This window comes from Spea bombifrons, chromosome 2 (assembly GCF_027358695.1).
Source record: "Spea bombifrons isolate aSpeBom1 chromosome 2, aSpeBom1.2.pri, whole genome shotgun sequence".
Taxonomy (NCBI): domain Eukaryota; kingdom Metazoa; phylum Chordata; class Amphibia; order Anura; family Pelobatidae; genus Spea; species Spea bombifrons.
Window position 1 is genome coordinate 18,102,816 of NC_071088.1, and position 20,614 is coordinate 18,123,429.

Sequence of the window (20,614 nt, forward strand, 5' to 3'; positions counted from 1 at the left end):
TATTTTGGTTATAATAAATCCACAAAAACCAAACATTTTTGAGGATATGGCTGTTACAAAATAATGTAAAAACATGTAAAAAACATTGAATCATTGACTTCTTTGGGACACCTGCAGTTTGTAACAATTGTAAATTTATTGTGACTAGAGATTTTGAAAGTAGCACACGTGTACCAAAGATAATGAGACACTTATTAACAAATGAAGGTTTCTGGGGAACAAAAACAAGAAAAAAAGTAAATTTAGTCCCTCCACATGACAAAACGCATGATAAAATTCACGGAGAGAACAAAAAAATATATGAAAAGGACATAAATAAGCAGGAAGCATGGTCTTGCATGTTGAACATGTCTGTTTTTCTTACAGGCGTGTAGTGAGCACTATACAAGCAATGTACATATTTCCAATAATTGGTATATTCCAGTAAGTCAGAAAACAATTTTGGAAAAATAACTAAAAATTAATTCGCTTTCTTTGACTGTATTTTTTTTTTTTTGCTAATTAGAAAATCAACATTTACTTGCTAAAGGACGGAACTTGCCTTTGAAATGAAATGGATTAGAAATATTCACAATTCAAACAAAACAGTAAATAAAAAATGAACCATTCACACGGCATTAATACGTATTCGTATAATTTTATCTACAATCATTTTGTCTTTAATTAAAATGGAAAAAACATGTCTTAATTTCCCCACCTGACATTTGCCCCAGTTGCTCACACTGCCTATGTTGGGCATAGATACAGGGGCAAGCCAAGTGCTCCTCTTGCCCCTGCCTGCAGTTGCCCTTGTAAATTGTGTGATGTAAAGGCACTGGTAATCTCTACAATGCAGTTATAAATAAAAGTTTGACAATTTCACAGTAGTGGATGGAGAGGAGCAGGAACCCCCTTTGTTTTTAGGATCAGTAAATCAGTGAGCAGAAAAGCTCCTCAAGCAAATGGTACGAACGTGTCAATGTCTTTTACGATTAAAAAACTCTATTAACAAAAAATCAAACAAGTTTAAAAAAGGTCCGGCAATCATTGTGGAAGAGACTCAGAGCATGGAGAGTAAGAAGTATCCTCGGTCACTGGACATGCCCCCATTTTAGGTTTTTCTGTGACTTCATGTCCGAGGACAGATTTGTGCTCAGCTGTGATTTTAGTTGTTCGCAAATCAACAGAACTTTAGGCATCTTTTTGTGTCATCCAGTCAGTTTTATATCTAGTTGGAAAGAAAAAGAAATACAAGCTTACTCAAGATAAGCGGTTCACATGTGAATGACCTAGTTTCCATTATGACCCCCCCTTGAAAATAAAATTATCTTCATAATGAATGTTTTCCATGTAAGAAAAAACGTGTGCAATGTGCTTGGTCTGCTTTATAATCTAAACACCATTTTTTTCAAATCCTTGATCTCCAGATATATCTTTGGCGCTGGGAGAGCTCTGTGTGCCAATGTGCCACCACTGTGCCACCACTGTGCCATGATACGTTCATAAAGGGTGCGCTGTGAGTACTTGCACTGTTTACATTTTTTTTAAAAAAAGCCCTAACCTGAGGTAGTAGCTGCAGCTCTGCAGCTTCCCTCCTCCTTTTCTGTGGTCTGACAATTCTTGCTATTAACTGGCTGCCTGAAGCAGCCAATCAGTGGCAAGAAAGCGATTGTAATCAAAGCAAACACTTTCCAGGCATACACATGTGAGTTGGAACAGAAAACCCTCTCCCCCATAGTGTTTGCCAAGCCAGCACTGAAGCTGACTGGAGATAAGATTTTTTATGCCATATCTTCTGCATGACGTATAGGTGGGGGGGGGGTACTGAAAAAATTGCGAACTGAAAAAATACCACATGGAGTGTTCCTTTAATCCTACAAAAAACTATTCTTTCTGCAGCCCTTTATGACCGAGCTCCCTCTGTTTTGTTGCGTCCCTGCATTAAAACCTTCCTCTATGAATGGAAATCTGTAAACAATATTCACGGCTTTAAGTAGCAATAATCACAGCATCATTTTCAGCGCTCCGCTCGCAAACAGCTTGGAAGGGTCCGAGATACTACACAAAATCCTCCAGCACTCCAAACACTTATGGGAAATCTGGATACATGTTTTCCCCTCCAGATACATTTTTCGGTAATACCTATATGTATAAATGAATAGCTGTCTTATGAAACAAGACACTTGTCGTATTGCCCACGGGTACACGATAAAAATGAGTGTGTAGACAAGCTGGGTTTGTAATAAAAATGTAAATGTATCTTTCTTCTCAAAACAGAACTAAATTATGCTACCTGTAGAAAGGCTGATTTACAAAATACTTTAAAGTTAGGAATATCCAAATGTTGACATTGTTGATTACAAATTTATGAAAAATAAAGTAGAAAGATTAAAAAAAATGCAGCTTCCAAACATCCGTATCTAATATAAAGTTACAGATATCAGCAGATGAGTAGGTGGTTAATTAGATAAATTGTATGGTAATATCTGATATGGATATTATGGGTATCACATCAGATTTTTGTTTTATCTAAGAATAACATCCATATTGACATCTCTCATTAGAATTAATTTAATAAAAAAAATGACTACTTGCCATAGCTAGAAATGAGAAACCAAAAAATCCAAATGTATGTTTACAGACAGAAAAATGGATAAAAGAATGATCATTTGTTAAAAGATCATTACATTATTTGGGGTGAAGCTTTCTATTAAAACAGAAAAATATATTTGTAACAATTTAAAACAAACCAAATTTTTAACAAACTAAAAAAAGCTATTCCACAAAGTGAGGAGTTTTGTAAAAACAAGCACTATGCTATTTTTTTTATTATTATTAAAACCCCACTGGAAGGAGGATTCGTTCTGTTTAAGATGTTCCTATTCTAACTACTAGAAGAGGCAGGAGGGAGAGGAGAACAAAGTATCTCCTGTGAGAGTCTGGAGAAAAAACATTATTTTAATATTATATTTTTGGACAAATGTTATAAACCCACTTTAATAAAGGAAAATTTATTTTACTATTGTTTGAAGAAATCATATGCATCTGATTTCAATGCTAGTAGAGGCCTCATTCCACTCCAAAACCATAAGGTCAGATGGATCTGCACCTTTTAGCACAAATGAAGCTGATGTAGCTGACATGATTAGCAGAAAATTAGAAAGCAGTAGTGTGATAGAAAACATTTAAATATTTGTTTTTATTTATGAGAATTTCATTAGAAAAACATTTTCATTTTGTTGTAAGAAATGGGCAGAATAGATGGTCCTAAAGGTTCTTATCTGTCGCAAATGCTATGTTTTTATTTATGAGAAAGTCAAAACCCCTGTATATTGCTGGAAGGGTAATCCTCACACTTTTATAGTAAGTTTATTAGGCTTGGAGTTTTGTTTTTTGTTTTTTTTAAGTCTTCCACTTCCAAAAACATTCTTGCTGTTTAATAAAACATTTTTTTTCTTAAAAACTTTCACCAGCAAAATAGGAAAAAAAAATGTGTCCAGAACAATACTGAACGTATTGAGGGATGAACTTTAATTGCCCCTGACGGGAACGGGCTTTGTTTGGTTTCTAATACTGCCCTGGGCTCTTGTACATCCAGAGTTTGAGGATTCTCCTGCTGATCTATCCCACATTTTTAAAAACATTTTACCATAGATTTCCAGAAAGAAATACCTTAATTGTAGTGGGATCTGTGCAACAATACGTTCTATAGTCAGAGGACATGAACAATAGCAAGAGCGAGACGCAATGCTTAGAATTTATAAGGCTGATCTTACTGGGATTTACAACAAGCCAGACATGGTTGAAAGTCTTCCTGCATTTGAAGTTCATGTATTTTCTCTGCCTCAATCGACTTGTATTAAGTTAAACTCTTTAGTGAAGGGGAAATGAAATGATCAACTTGGGAGTGTGGTCTACAGCCTACCCAATGCAGGGAATTCACATTCATAAAGAAATAAACTCAATGAGTATATATGTATTTATATATCTATATATATATATACCATTACATAAGGTATGGTGGGTAAAGGTGATGGAAAACCCTTCCACTTAAAATTAAGGGGTAGTAGACGCATTATTAAACTCTCATCTACAGACACCAGACAAGCCAGAAGTTTTGAAATCTCATGGTGCTGCCACAACCACAAAGGATTCTGGGTAGGCACATGCAAATAAGGACAACAATATTTTGCCTCACCTTTTGCTTCTATATCCACTTTATACATGGACCTCTTGAAAGTAATCACCCGCTGTACAGGACAGCCTTTGACAAAACTCGGGTAAGAGGTGCAATAGCCAGATCAGAACTCATGGACAGCTGTTTCATCCTTAATGGGACTCGTCAGCATGAGGTTGTGATACTGGCTTCATACTTGAGGCTTGGGATAGCACGAGGAATGCTATTACATAAGTTATGGTGGGTAAAGGTGATGGAAACCCTTCCACCTAAAATTAAGGGGGTAGTAGAAGCTTTGTCTGGTGTCTGTGGATGAGTGTATAATAATGCTTCTACTACCCTATATATATATATATATATATATATATATATATATATATATATATATATATATATATATATATATATACGTGTGTGTGTGTGTGTGTGATAGAGGAAGAGTTCTGCAGACTGGGGGACTGCATATAATTACGACTAGACTAAAGCAGACACAGGGTACAGGGGGCTTTACTTGCTAGAAACTATTTATCCGACAGGATCTAAAGGGACTACAAAGGTGGCCACTAGATGTGTTGCGCCAGCATGCACATACAGAGAATTCCCCATGAAAAAAGGCTCTTCCTGCCTTTTCTTCTTTACATTTTTATCTCTGAGCTCTTTTGAAAGTTCCTTTGCTAATTCACTGTGAGCACTGCAGCTTCAAAGCTTTGATTTGGCTGGAAGAATGTCTAAACCAGTAAGCACGTATAATAAAAACAACAAAACAATCCAATATTCAGGGCAAGCATGTTCAGGTTATTTTTTTTATTATACTATCTGCAATAGTTTGGAAGGTTGGATGAAATGTAACAAAGTTAATACTTTACGGAGAAGGTGGGAAATTTGTTGCTATCATTAGCGAGTCACTACAGTGATGGACTATGGAATGGTTAGCATTTGAACATTCTCAGGGTCAGCTCCTTTAAAAATCCCAAGACTTGATGGTAAATTGTCACGTGTAAAGTGTAACGATCAGATCTCGTTAAAAGGCGTATCTGTTTGAACTGAATTACATTCTATATAAAATCTTGGCTGTACAACTGAAACCAATCATTGTTCCAATTTTAAGAAATTGCACTGCTTGTCTGGACGGTAGCTTTTACCTTAAAATTGGTTTCCCTTTATTTCTCTTAAGTGGATTGCGCAAATAGTCGACCAACTGTCTGGTCTCCGGAAAAATGTACCAACAAAATTGCTTAGTTTCATGCAGCACTAATGCTTTTTCTCCAGCTGTACTTACAATAATATGCTCCTATGAAACCAGTTAAACTACAAAAAAAAAGGAATAACAAAAATCACTATAAACATCTATGAACTTTATGTACACACAGTCCAGTGCATTAGGTACATTCCGTGTATCTATCAACTAAACATATCAAGAGTGACATAATAAAACAAAAGGTACCAGATCATGTCATTTTCAGCCACCTATTCATGTGTGCGTATATGTTCGTGATCACGAAGGAGTGAATGTCTACCCAGTGAGGTTTCTATTATACATCTATTATACATCAAGGAGTAACACAGCAAGCATTTTTACATTTATTTCCAAATTTCATTAGTAAACTTTGTCAGAATGATGTCATCTTCGTTACCTGGTGCATATTCAATGTGCTAATTGTCTGGTGCGCTTTCTTCACTGAGGTCACTATAGCTGTCGCTGCAAAAAAAAAGCAAGAGTAGTAAAATGAAATATATGATCTCCTTGTACCGGAAGTATTTCATATTAGTCTTTTCCAATTTTTACCTCTATGATGAGTCCACTTTATTAACTGTGTTACATGAAATTAGTTTCAGTATATATGCACCCCAAACCCATCTGGATGCTAAGGCTGGAACAATATAGCCATTAAAAATATATATATATAATAATAATAAGTTAATTCCCATATAGAGGAACCAGCCGAGGGGGCATGTTTTTTCTTATTCACATAACTTCTGGGGTTTGGGATCCAAGGTAATATACAGATGGCAAATGGGCAACAGGAGAGTTAAGAGAGCAATTCACAAGGAGAGGGTAACAGTGAAATGAAGACCAAAGAATGGTCATGGAGATGCAACAACTATAGCTGATTATATTCAAAGAAAACCACACGTAGCAAGACGTTCATACGGTGAGATAAGTAAAAGCTTTAGGGACACAGGGACCCTGCAGGCAGACATAAAAACACATCATGGTTATATGAACCACAGATCTTCGGCTGGAAGAACCAGCCATTCTGCACTACTACGTATAAGACTGGAGAAACTGGGTGATGTGGATGGCGATGTGAGTTGCGGTACAAGGAAGAGGTAGAGAAACAAACATCGCATAGAACATGTATTAAATTATGTTTATCAGCATTCGGCTGGATTGAACAAAAAATGAATAAATAAAAATGAATGTTGTAAACCCAGCAGTATACGACCAATCTATATCAGATTAGAATTTAATGTGTCGCGTTATATTCGGTGCAGGATAGTAATTGGAGATAGCTTTTGATATTGCATAAATTGAAACAAATGCATGAAACTAAATGTTTTGTAAACCATCTTCAACCTTTTTTCTTTTATGAGGAAGGTGTAATTCCAGCATTTCTTACAGGCACAATAAAAATGTTATATTTCAGCTGCAACTGAAAAGAACACAGAACAGCCAGGTTGGGGCTTCTTTCAACACCACTGATTATGGAAGAAAGACGAAGCAAGCTTATACAAAACAAGGCCTCCAGGAGATATTCATCATAGCCTTTTTTTCGCCACATAATATTGCTTAACATTCAGGCTGGCGCTGGCTCAGCATTGTCCAGGATTCTGGTACTGTCCGGATGCTTGGAAAGGACTTGTGTGCAGCTGTATGCTTCGTACCGCTGACCATCTACTCTTAAGGGTGCATTAAGTGTATCCTGAGCTCTGGAGACATCTCTGGGGGAGACAAATGCATCTCCACATTAACTGAAAGCATCTTGACTGGCCTTTGATTTGGAGCTCATCGAGGACTGCTAAACCGAAGTTGGCAGTGAGTTCTGCATGGGATGAGCTAAAAGGAGAACCGTCAATGCCTTATAAACTTTGGCCAATTATTTGACTTGGTATTCTGATTGATCAGGAATGATCATAATTTGGCTCTTTTGTAATAAAAGGATCCTCATAGGATTAGATGCATCTATCATTATCCCGTGACCATAATGGTAGTTTCCATTTACATGTAAAAATGTGTATTTTATGCCGTTATGTTTTTTTTCTTCTAAAGTGAAACTCCTAAAATTCACCTGCCCATCTCTAACACATATTGGTGTATCACCATTTACCTACCTCTGTGGGCAGCAGCAGAAAGAGATAAGATGACCCAGTCTTGTTTTAGATTAGAACCCTCTAGAAAAAACTTCCCTTCTGTACTTTGTTACAATCTAGGTGGGACTTTATAAGACTTAGTGAAGTCGGGGAGTTGAAACTGCAACTGCCCTGCAAACTCTTGCTTTAGTTGAAAAAAAATCCATAATGAAGCCAGGAATTCATCTACTTTATGACACAAGAGATTTTCATTAGTAATATACTGACATTTAGAATTCTGACACATCCATAGCTAGAATAGCTTTCTTTTAGGAGGGTAGACAGACGAAAATAAATAAATGATGGACATATATGACACAGATGATGAGGCTGGAACTCACATAAAGCATACACAGAAAATGTATGCCATGTATCAGATTGCTATCAGGCGGTAAACATTGTTAATCCTATTTAAAAAGAATAAATATATATATAGTTTAACAGATTTCTCCAAAAATATTTTAACAAACATAATTTCAGGCCATGCAACGATGTGCTAGATAGACAATCCCTTAACAGAGTTTGATATTTCTGCAACAAACATACACAGCTTGAAGCCGACGGTGTGCAAACAGAAGCGTGCAACGTGAACACACTTGTGTAGTGATATACTTACTTTCTTCTGGAGAAACGAAAGCATGAAAATACAGATAACATAGCATTAGAGGTCTTAATATTTGTAAATATACTCACGTTTCTGTGACATTTTGGGTCTCATACCCCTAGCATTCCAAAGGGTTAACCCACTAACTAAATTGGAGCAGCTCAATATATATGAATCTCAACACAATTTAACCTGAAATGCCTATTTATTATACCATCTGAAAATCATAAATCAATTTTAATAACACAAGCAATTAGCTATTGATTTTCTCACTGATTCTTAGCACTAAGGCTATTAAATGAATCAATAAAAGCCAGAAAGGACGGATTACTATTACAACAGAGGATGCCACTAAACAACTGCCATGGACAGGACACACTACTTTATTTATTTATTTACCAGCCTTAATGGATAAAAGATATGCAGCTGCACTTTTGATAATTTCGTTAATGACGTCTATTGGACTTTTTCATTTTGTAAAGTAGGCTTTTTCAGAGTTCAGTCGATCAATCCATGAAACCAGCTCTCTCCAGTGTCACGCTATTTGACGTTTTAAGATGATTTATTTATATTTGAAGAGGTTTATGGCAGCTAAAGGGAGTTTCTCAAAAGTTTACATTCATACACTATGAATTGTGTATTTGTCTGCTTCCCATGCACATGAAAAAGCCTAGACTTATTTATTCTCTCCCCGTTCACACCAGCCATATTACAGTTAAGGTTCGCAGCCCGTTGTTTTTAGGCTGTGTTTACCAAAATTTACCGAATTTGTCCTCTAGTCGCCAAAGCATTCTCCCTTTAAGGATGCAGGCTGACCATAATGGACCTGGGCATTGTGTGTTGTAAATTCGAACTCCAACAACACCTGATAGAATGCGTTAAGAAAAATTATATGGTATATTTAGAAGATAAATATCAAAGTGACATCTTATATTCTTAAAATGCTGCTTGGAAAAACTTGGTGACAGCTTGCAAGAGAAAGGCCATTTTCTCAGTTTGTACCGGTATGTCTTAACGTGTGTTAATGTTATTGTCACTTTTGTAACAATGTTATTGTTATTTTTCTCTCTCTCTTATTGTAAAGCAGGGCTCTCTTCTACTTTTGTACCACTTTATTATTGTTTGTGGTTTTAACTTTATCCTATCGACTGGTGCTATGTAAATAGATCTAATGTAATGTAATCGTGCTATTGGCTCTGATGATGCCTATAGATAAAATGTGATGTTAAAATAGTTTTAAAACAAAATTGTGTAATAAGGAAGAATTCCTTCCAAAGTGCTAGTATTTTAGTAAAAGTAACTTTCTGAATGTTATTTACGAAAAAACGTACTCTTAAAACTGAGATAAAATATATTTCAATCATTTTACAACATTTATGTCCCAAAGCAACTGATCATCAGATTGGCATGATAAGAAGATTTGACTTTAGTCTACTATATTCACAGAATTGAATCCTCATAAGAAGGTCTAATGCGAGTAGACATTACTATTCTAACTTATAACAGCAGTGCTGCTCTTGTTTTGAAATATTGTGATTATATGCTACATTCATTGAGAAAAAGTGAAGTTAAATGAGAGTGTGGTGAACAGTTTTATCAAATATTGTTTAAAAGCCTCTCAGCTAGGCTGATAAAGGACTTTCAATTTGAAGCTCATGTTTCCAAGATTTATTAAATCTGGTGTTTATTAAAAAGACATTAGCGCTAACTGGAATGCTAAACATATTGAGACAACTCCCCAATTTACAGTTACGATACGACTGAAATACTGTTTAGCAATGTACTTGTAGAAACTCATTGGTACCTTGGAGATAATTTACAGCCACTCTGGAAGTATGAAGCCAGTTTCCCAGATGCAGCCAACATCAAACCAAGATAAGGAGGAGAAGGCTTCATGGGTCGGGAGGAAAACTCTGGATGGAACTGCACACCGACAAAATATGGATGATCTGCACAACAAACCACAGGTACACACTGAAAACATTGCAGTGATCCAACAAGACCTGACAGTTATTTCTCTTTAAAAAGGAATGGGAAGGAAAGTCTAGATTTTAAGTAGCAGGAAACACTTCAATCAAGGGCACAAAAACTTTCAAGGATTGTAATGCCAACCAAATAAGCACAATGGTACTACTCGAAATAATGTTGAAAGTGGTAAAGCATAAAATACAACAAAATCTAACACATCAATGCATAGATTAATGATCTACACGCATCACATGAATGAAGAGGAAAAATAGAGTTCTGCTAAAAGTATGGGATTTAAGTACATACATATATGCTACTTTGTAAATTATTCTATAAGTTTATTTGCTGCACTGTACTGTAAAATAGAATACTTGGAAAAAGTGCCAGATCCACTAAAAAAATAGATAAAAGCAACAACTATGGGTCATCTGCACTTCCAGTAAAATATATTTCTCAGAGTGATGTGTATTTCATTGTTCAGTAAATCTCTACTATACACTTGGGTATTATTATCTAAATGCGTCAGAGTGAGAGCAGCCACCAGTAACTTCCAAAAGATCCTCTATAGAATAACACATAAACTATGATTGAGATTCCTCAATCTGTAGAGATTTCCCTCAACATCTGTTTTTATATGGAAGATTCATCAACTCTACAAACATTCGATGTTTAACTGTCTAACCTTCCATTACTCTCTCACTTTCATGAATTTCTCAATTCAAATCTCATTTTGCAACAAGAGAGTTAATTTCTGTACAATAAGTAGCACATCATCAGCACTTAGAAGTCAATCAATAACACGGCACTATCAATATCCACATATCTTCTAAAATGTGCCTTATCCACTTCATAATTTGTGGTTTTCCAGCTAAATTACTAATGACAAGTCACTGTCATCCCGGTCCTTAAAAATGATGCATACAAGAAATATCTTGACTTTATTTCATTTCATCTAATTGAGAGAAAATATTTGGCATATTGCAAATGAATGAACGAATCAATAAAAATCACCTTGAAGTTCAATAATTTCCATCCTTTGTCCTTCAGTGTCATGTCCAACAAACTTTAAGCCCTTCTCCTCAAACTGCTGAGTAAGCTCTGGATTTACCTAGGAAGATAAGAGAGAAAAATATGCTGCAAAAATAGTTTAGCCATTGATACGACACAAGTAATGTTTTTGATACGAATTGGAGGATATAAAACTATTTTTAAGCCAGACAGACACCGTTAGAACACTTGCTGCATATGACTTTAGTAAAAACCTAAGAGGATTAAAAAGCTTTTAGGATTAACAGTGTGGGTGTCAAAACAATAAATTCCATTCTTCATGGTATTATCAAATGTGATTCATTTCTAATTGCTAAATTTAGTATTTAGTGAATACATTTTGGAGGCTGGAACCACACAACATGTTACATGATAAGTAAAAGCATTGTGATACACGGGAACATCCGACCGTTATTACAGCAGCCATCCTGGAACAGTACAGAACTGGGAGATACAATTTCATTCATATTACTGCCTCTCAAAGCATATAATATCGCTTATATCCAGCAAGTTCATCCACAGAGGAAAAACACAGTATATATTTGGACAATTTGGTGGAGTTTCAAGGCCCAAGTGCAAATAGTGAGCCTATTTTAAAAAGTGCTGTTAACTATAAAAAAGAGAGTATCAATAGTCTTCTACTCAATACATTCAGCGCAGGTTCGTGTACTATTATATTCTCTCTGATCCTACATCACATGTGATTAGTTGAGCTCAGTAATTTTGACAAAGGTCAAAGCGAAGTAATGTACGCCTGCTATTTTTTTCCATTATGGTTTTTTTTTTCTGAATCTTTAACCCTTAAGGACCGGCCATCTTTATTATTAATATTGTTTTTGTACTTTTTGTGACCATGGCCATTTTAGCATTTCTGTGTTTGTGTTTAACTGTAATTTTCATCTCTCATCTATGGGTACAAAGTATATATTGTTTCTTTTCAGGATAAGAAGGGCTTTCTTTAGATACCATTATTTTGATCATATCATCTAATTTACTATAAAACAAATGATAAAAATAAACAAAATATGGTATTTTATTTGAGAAACCTTTCTGTTCTAAAAAATATTTCTAAATTGATTCTAAAATTTGTCCTGACTTTAGAGTTATAGGGCAATAAGTACAAGTAGCACATTTATATTACAAAACTATTTTTGTTTTCAAATCTGGTCCATCTTGTGCCTGTGTCCTATTTTGGACATGTCATCAAACCATATATGTTTGAAAACTAGACACCCTAAGGTATTTCAAAGGGTGGTTCTTGAACAGGACAGAATGAACAGCTTACTCTAAATGCTGTTTTGACATATATAGTGATATAAAGAAAGATATTACCAGGCTCCATGTTTTAAGTGCTGCCGGAGCAATATGAATTTGGTTCCCTGTATGCTTGTGCCTTTGTTTATCTTTCTCTGTTCTTTGTATTTATCCTTCCCCACCATGTACCTTTGTTTGGTTCCTACCGGCCACAGGTAAGAACCAACACAGGTAGCACCTTGGTTCTGTTTTTTTTGGTTTTGGGAGTTTGCTTTTTGGTACGGGCTACTGTTAGGACTTGTCTAATGTGAAGTACCGTGAAAAAAGAGGTGGCAAGCTTACAGCTTATGGCCACATGATGAACTAAACTATCACGTGTTTTACAATGGTGTTAGGTCCTAGAGCTAGGCTGTGTATTTCTTTTCTATTTTTGTTTTTGCTTTATGCTAGCCTGTGTCCCTGTACTTGCCATCTGGATCTTCCTACATACCTGTGCCCTCAGACCAAGCCTGAATACAAATCTTGCAGCCTGAATGCAACTCTTATACATACTGGAGTCCCTCTCACAACACCAGCTCCCCCCATGGGGCTTATACACATATGCGTGTGTATATATATATAGACTCACTGACCACTTTATTAGGTACACCTGTTCAATTGCTTGTTAACACAAATAGCTAATCAGCCAATCACATGGCAGCAACTCAATGCATTTAGGCATGCAGACATAGTCAGCACAAGTTGCTAAAGTTCACACCAAGAATCAGAATGGGGAAGAAAGGGGATTTAAATGACTTGTTGGTGCCAGACGGTGCTGGTTTGGGTATTTCAGAAAATGCTGATCTACTGGGATTTTCACGCACAACCACTCATGTTTCATAGAGAATAGTCCGAAAAAGGGAAAATATCCAGCGAGCGGCAGTTGTGTGGACGAAAATGCCTTGTTGATGTCAGAGGAGAATGGGCAGACTGGTTCGAGATGACAGAAAGGCAACAGTAACTCAAATAACCACTCGTTACAAGCAAGGTATGCAGAATACCATCTCTGAACACACAACACATCGAACCTTGAAGCAGATGGGTTACAGCAGCAGAAGACCATACCGGGTACCACTCCTGTCAGCTAAGAACAGGAAACTGAGGCTACAATTTGCACAAGTCCGCCAAAATTGGATAATGGAAGACTGGAAGAACGTTGCCTGGTCTGATGTGTCTCAATTCCAGCTGTGACATTCAGATGGCAGGGTCAGACATTAAAGCATGGATCCATCCTGCCTTGTATCAACGGTTCAGGTTGGTGGTGGTGTGTAATGGTGTGGGGGACATTTTCTTGGCACACTTTGGGCCCCTTAATACCAATTGAGCATCGTTTAAACGTGACAGCCTACCTGAGTATTGTTGCTGACCATGTCAGTCCCTGAGGAATGTTTCCAGCACCTTCTGGAAAGTATGCTACGAAGAATGAAGGCAGTTCTGAAGGCAAAGGGGGGTCAAGCCCGGTACTAGCAAGGTGTACCTAATAAAGTGGCCAGTGAGTGTATATCCCATGAGTTTTCAGTCACTGTTAACACAAGTTAAGTAAAACGCATATGTTTTATTAAACACAATTAAGATTGTATTTGCTTCCCTGATAAAAAATAAAATATATTGGAAGTACAAAAAAGCTGAAAAAGGCAAAGTTATTGTTCAAAAGTGGTGTAATCCTTATTAGACACAGCTGCTAATGCGTACTGTACTATAAACAGTATGTGATGGCACACCTGAGGCAAAGCCCTTAGAAGATAAAGCCTAATCTTTTTACTGTTTAGCAAATCAAAGTGGAGAGGGACCGGTGACTTGCTGTTGAAATTTCTTCTATAGATATAGAATGTGTGCGTGATTGGGGTAATAATTGGGTGATCAGATGAGATAAGGCGATGGTCAGGATACAAACACTGCCAAAAGGACTTGATCATCAGATCTTTAGCCCTGATTAAAATTTTTACTCAAAGTGTGATTTATAAAGTTACCCCATCTGTCGTGTCCATACGCACTCTTAATGATATGTGTAAATTAAATTACCACTCCTTATACTTATTTGTGATGCAGATGGGGTACCAAGACAGATGGAGAAAATTGGCAAATATGTGTACATGAGATGATCCGCTTTTTATTGCATGATTGTTGTTGTTTATACATTAGTGCAAAAGCAGTTTTGTTTGTTTCCCCATTTGTATGTCTTTATAAATCACCTAAATTACTTAAAAAATATTTTCAACAATACATACCAATACAGGTCAGAATATAATTTTTGCTCCCAAATATTTAAAGCAAATCTCTTTTTTTTGTTGTCAATGAATTCTAAAACCTCAAAATTGTAAAAAATATAAAAATCTTTATGCGGCGCATAACACGCACATGGCCCCATATATATATATATATATATATAAAAAAAGGATTGCAAATAATATGAAGAGATACGCTTTGAGAATAACAGACCATTCTTTACCTAGTAAATGGTATAAAAAAACAAGGTACGCAAATAGAAACGTACCAATAACAAAGCTATTTAAAGCTCTCTAAAAATAGAGCATCTCCCTAGGGTTATGTACTAAAGGAGCTTAGTTAAAAAAAAAAAAAAAAAAAAAAAAAAAAGTGTTACTAACACTTGATGTGTTTGGTAGGAAAAACAGGTAAGGTCAAATAATACATAGAATATAATGAAGACTGGCTAGATTAGACATGTGTTGTATTTGCGGCGTATCAAATGAAGACATACCTCATAACGGTGTCTATGACGTTCCTCTACAAAATCAGAGTTGCGGTACAGCTTTCCTAAAAGGGAATTTAAAACATTTGTGTAGTTTAACATAACCTAACTGGAACTAATGAGAGGCTGATGATTAAAGGGATGGGTCGCCCAATGTTCGTCAGTCTACAAAGAAAACGCACCAAGCTCTGCACCAGAAGGGGCTGTGCAAAAGAACTACATGTCAGTAACAGCTGGACATGACAGCTACCTTCTTTAAAGTGGATCTATCGTCTTTCCCAATTCCTACAAGTTACAGTTCGGTACAGTAAACGTATGTACAGGGTACAATCAGCAATAAGGACCTACGTGGAATCCACCTTATTTGAAATACTACAGAAGCAGCCATCTAAACCTCCCGCTTTTACATGATTACTCATCATCGTTAAGTTATTGCTGATTATTGCTAATTACCCCCACATCTGCTGTTGTGCTGCAGTCGAGCTCACTGCCAGTATACACGTCACTGTAATGTCACCTTGACTGCAAACTCAATGGAAAGGAGCAGCCCTTTTCAAGACAACAACACATTACATATTTGAGGTCCCGCACAGAATCACGTGTTTTATAAAGCGGAACGTGGCTGCATTTTTAAACAGGTACACTAAAACCTTAACGCCAATACTACTTGCTCTCCCCTACAGTACAGTTCTCTATGGAGGAACAGGTTACCAGATTGTCGGTACTTACTTAAAATGGAAGAATTATTGTTAAAGACAGTCTTTCTTTTTCCCAGCCTCATCGTGCCGCCCATATCCCCAGGGTGATGTTCTGGCATATCAATAACCTGCAAGGCACAAGCACATTATAATGTTTAATGTACAGCAATAGTTCAGTAACAGTGTTACTCACACAAGAGGCCAATGCTATTAAGTGCACCGTTTTAAAGATGTCTACATAGAACTTTAATTGACAGCTAACAATGTCAAGGTCACCTTTTATCAAATGATGTGCGGGCTACAAGTAAAATACTATAGATCTGAACTCGCATGCAGTCAATAGAAAGTGAAGCAAAAGAAAAAGGTGTCCACAGCAAATACGGTCTGAAGCATTTACTCTTAAAAATGGTCTAAAGATGCCTCCGGTACACCCAAGATAAGGAACGCAAAAGCATAATTCACACCTAAGTATTGTCATTGATGGCAGATAAATGGACCTGCCCCCCAGCAAAGGTGGTAGAGTTTAACACAGTAAAGAAATTTAAACACACATGAGACAAGACAAGACCAAGGACTGATGAAATGCAGCAGAACACCAGCAGACTAGATGGGCCAAATGGTTCTTATACGCGATTAAATTCTATGTTTTTGTGAGTCAAGGTCCGAGCCTTCCACATTATGCCTCATGTTCGTAATGCTTTTCTGAGACGCTGCACAAGAGTGGCTTAGTTTCTTTTATGTTATCTCTGGCTTCCGTTATTGTGGGACTGAGGGCTTTCTTCCAAAGTCTGTCGATTGCCAGCTTAGGTTTACAGTTTTCATTTCCTTGCATATAATTAAGATGTGACAACATAATGACTTAATCTGCATCATAATTATATTGTTATGCCTGTATTGACTTAAAATGTAAACACCTGTTGCTGTCCACCCGAGGCATCCTGTAGGTGCATGGCTGTTAAACGCTCCTTAGGTAGACTTAGTAGGATTTTAACATCATGTTTTCAGTGAATAAAGCCCAGAGCGCTATATATTTGTTCTCAGTATGCTACCCCTTTGCAGTTGGGGTTGCCATTTAAGTCATAGGTGTCCTGTCTGCCTGCCAATGCAAGCAAGGCAGCTTGGCTGGTAATGTCGGTATGCAGCATACCTCCCAAGTGTTCCACTTCAGGAAGGGCAGTCCCTCTTTGGGCCTTAAATCCCCCATCCCTCTTTCCTCCTCTGACGTCCCTCTTTTATATTATATCAGAATGCTTGGTGGGTATGAGCGTATCCCAATGTTCTCCAGCCCTAAATGTTACAATGGTGTGTACAGAAACCGCAGAACATGCTTGTATATATTAAACCGTGTAAATAAAATACAGCACTCTATGGAGATGTAAAAGCCGTCGGCACTCCCTCTTCTGTCTCTTGCGCTGCCAGCATTACCCATAGGTCAACCCTCAGAAAGTGTCAAGGTCTCAGATCATAGCTGCACTTTAGTTTGGATGAACAGTGTTTCGTCAAGTGTTCTGCTGCTATAGATCAATTGCCAGTTATAAATCCCTTGACAGCTTTCATCCTGTGGTGTTCTCAGTAATGAGGAAGCAGCGACGTCAGATGGGATTTATTGCTTGTGATAAAAAAAGAACACCGTAACATACATCACTGGGGTCTCTTCGCTAAATCACTGTAGACATAGTTGAAAGAATGGAAATTATATTTTTCAACACCCCGCCCCTTGGATTTCTGTCCTTATCATCTGCTTTGGTAAGAATGCAAATAACTTTTTATTTCTTCATTTTGTAAATACAGTTTGCTGAGTTCTGACAATTATTTGCTGTATTTATGTGCTTTGATGCCATTTCAGACATATACTATGTATTTATAGATTTGGCTGTTGCTCTAGAGCAGCACTCGCTGGTTTATTCCCTGTATCCTACATACTAATAGGTTAGGAAGACTCACTGCTTGTATTCCCTATATCCAGAAAAGGTCAAATGACTTATTACAGTTGGCCAATAACAGACCACACTTTGCTGGGCTTGGGGATTAAACATATGTCAAACACACTGTATCTAAATCCCTTAAAGAGGAACTGTGACATTCTGGATGCTCCTTGACCATATTGCTTACATCTATTTTCACAACATAATTATCATAACGTGTTATTTATTTTCCATGTAATCATTAATTTAAAAAAATGAAATATTTTATGTCACTTTTGGTGCCCTATGTAATTGCTGCCATCGCATTTTAAGTCGAGGTTTCTCTCTAAAATACTTTTAGTAATAGATTAACGAGTCGATACAATGTTTCTTGGCACTAAAAACGCACACAGAGCATGAGAAATAGGTTTTTCTCTTGGACAGAATTGTTTCTTTAACTGTGATTTATGAAGCCACCCCAGCATCCTTGTTCCTTGCAGAGGACCCACTGGTGTATTCTGCCTTCAGCCTACTTGGAGTGGCAGGTCAAGGGGGTTGCATAACAGGGGGTCAGATTGCTATAGAGTGATCAGGGTACCCACACATAATATATCTGCTTAAATCATGAATCATGATGGTTGAGAGGTATGGAACTGTGAAATATACAATATCACCAAAAATGATATAATATAGTGGACCAATGCCCTCTAATAGTGCTTTTATTTAAGATAATATATAAAGATATACAAATATCATATTTGCATGTTTAAAAGACGATCCCCAAACTTTGGATCTTAATGAATTAAAAAAAGAAAAGGTCTGAATTTAAGACAACCTTACTGTAAAACAAACCAAAACTGGACTTTTTGCCACTCACTCATATGCATACACACTCTGCCACACACACTTACACTCTGCGACACACACTTACACTCTGCCACACTCACTTACACCCTGCCACACATACTAACACTCTGCCACACACACACACACACTTACACCCTGCCACACACACTTACACCCTGCCACACACCCATACTGTATGTACACTTAAAGTTATACACACGTTTATGTAACGGGTGTGCAGGAGTGGGGGTAATAAAGCACAGATAGCGCTTTCTTTCGAGACCATTTTTTACAGACTCATCCCTTTGTTTACTGTTTAAAATGTAATAAAGAATAAAGTAATTGCTTTTATTATTATTTTTTTTAAGGACACAGTATCTCTCTCTCTCCTCATTCTGTCTGATAAAAGATCTAAGTGTGTCAGTAAGGAAGAGGGAGGATTTTGATAACTCCTTATTCACAGAACACTAAATTGTAATTGATCATGTGATTGATTTCCATAGTCATCACATGAATACATTTAAAAAACCCACCCCATCCAGCCCTACAAATGTGGCGGCGCATGGCTGTGGATTGTGACATGCCCTTAGGCTTGTCAACTTCTCTATTTAATTGCTGGGACAGTAGTGGATAGCGTCACTCATGAGGCTTTTAGCAAAGCCACGCTGCCGCCGATCGTGGCGGAAATGCAATAAAGATGACCTCAATTATAGGACAAGGTCATTTTTTAGATTCCTTCTGGGGAAAAACGTGTCTTCTAATCACATAAATATGGTATTTTAATTTTCTATAGCAGCAGCAGCAGCAGAAACTGCCACTTCATGAAGAATTGCAGACATGGCGGACAAAGCTTTGGGTTTGTGCTTAGTTTGAGTTCTGAATTTAAAAGAGCAAGGCGGTGTATGGACAAGAACATTTTAAAATTGCTACCTACAGAGTTATGATTTTAGAAGAAAGATGCCAGCATATTGCCACGACAGCTGAACAAAGGCTGAAACAGAATGTTCTCACGTAAAAATAGGCTAGAGTATCTGATAGCCAAAGGTTAAAAAAATACATTTCTGGCAACTGCAAGCAAAATAAAAAAAGAATGGAGACTGCGCAGTTAGATACATGAAAAGGACCTTTTTTAAACACCCGAGCAGATCGGAGACACTGGAAAAACTAGCTGTCCGCCAATTGGCCCCTGAAGTAAACCAAATACATTTCCTGTTTTTTACAGTGTTTTGTAAAATTATACATAACAAATTTGCTTTACTTTCTAACACTGGGATTGACATTCTGAAGCGCATTTAATTATATACACATATCAAAAGCTGAACTGGGAAGCCACATCGAGCCTGTCACAGAATGACTACAATGCCCATAAGCCTCACCATAATGAAAGCTATAGTTAAACACCAGTTGAGGGTTACCAGGATGCCTATCCTTGTAATACATTAACTCTGCCCTTGTGTACAGATTACATTCCTATACATAGTACAATATTATAAATATCTGAACATCTCCTATATGTCCTATACAGCCGCTGATGAGTATCATGGACTATATGTGTTTTTTAAGATATTAGAGGACTCTATGAATATTAGACCCTCTGTAATGCAAGGAGACACGGTGGTAAGCAACAGTCGCAGAACTGAGAAACTGGGACAGAATAGTATCCAAGAAATGTGCCTATGGGCAGATCAGCAGGTAGCGTTGGTATTTATAACAAAGAAGAAATCTTATTCTTGTTGCACACGAGGTCCATTTATGGTGCCTGCACATCCATGAATACTTACCCAACCCGATCAGCAGCTACTGCAATGCAATTATCAAAATGAAGAAGAAAAAGAAGAAAAAAACATCCTTGCTTATCCTTGTCAAAATTCCTACGGCTCAACCCCAAACTCCCATTGGATAATTTGAGCCAAAAAACTTTTGCCCATGTTATTTGTAAGCCCATCTAAAAATTACCAAATCAGTTTAGAAAACAGCACTGTGGTACAAGTGATTCAGAAAATCCTACCAGAACTGTAACTAATTGTCGTTTTAATA

The 20,614-nt window shown here is 37.0% G+C and overlaps 1 protein-coding gene across 1 annotated transcript in view; it reads right to left on the reverse strand.

The window, feature by feature from the left end:
* Positions 1-1,002: 1,002 nt before the first annotated feature.
* Positions 1,003-20,614, reverse strand: part of CTPS2 (CTP synthase 2) — a 46,682-nt gene continuing 27,070 nt past the window's right edge. Inside the window, exons 15-21 of the mRNA XM_053456998.1 lie at positions 15,859-15,955; positions 15,139-15,194; positions 11,091-11,187; positions 9,916-10,060; positions 5,791-5,855; positions 5,436-5,464; positions 1,003-1,207 (exon numbers count right to left, since the gene is read on the reverse strand). Coding sequence (XP_053312973.1) covers positions 5,810-5,855; positions 9,916-10,060; positions 11,091-11,187; positions 15,139-15,194; positions 15,859-15,955 — 441 coding nt within the window. The 3' untranslated portion in view covers positions 1,003-1,207; positions 5,436-5,464; positions 5,791-5,809. The remainder of the gene's footprint in view (positions 1,208-5,435; positions 5,465-5,790; positions 5,856-9,915; positions 10,061-11,090; positions 11,188-15,138; positions 15,195-15,858; positions 15,956-20,614) is intronic.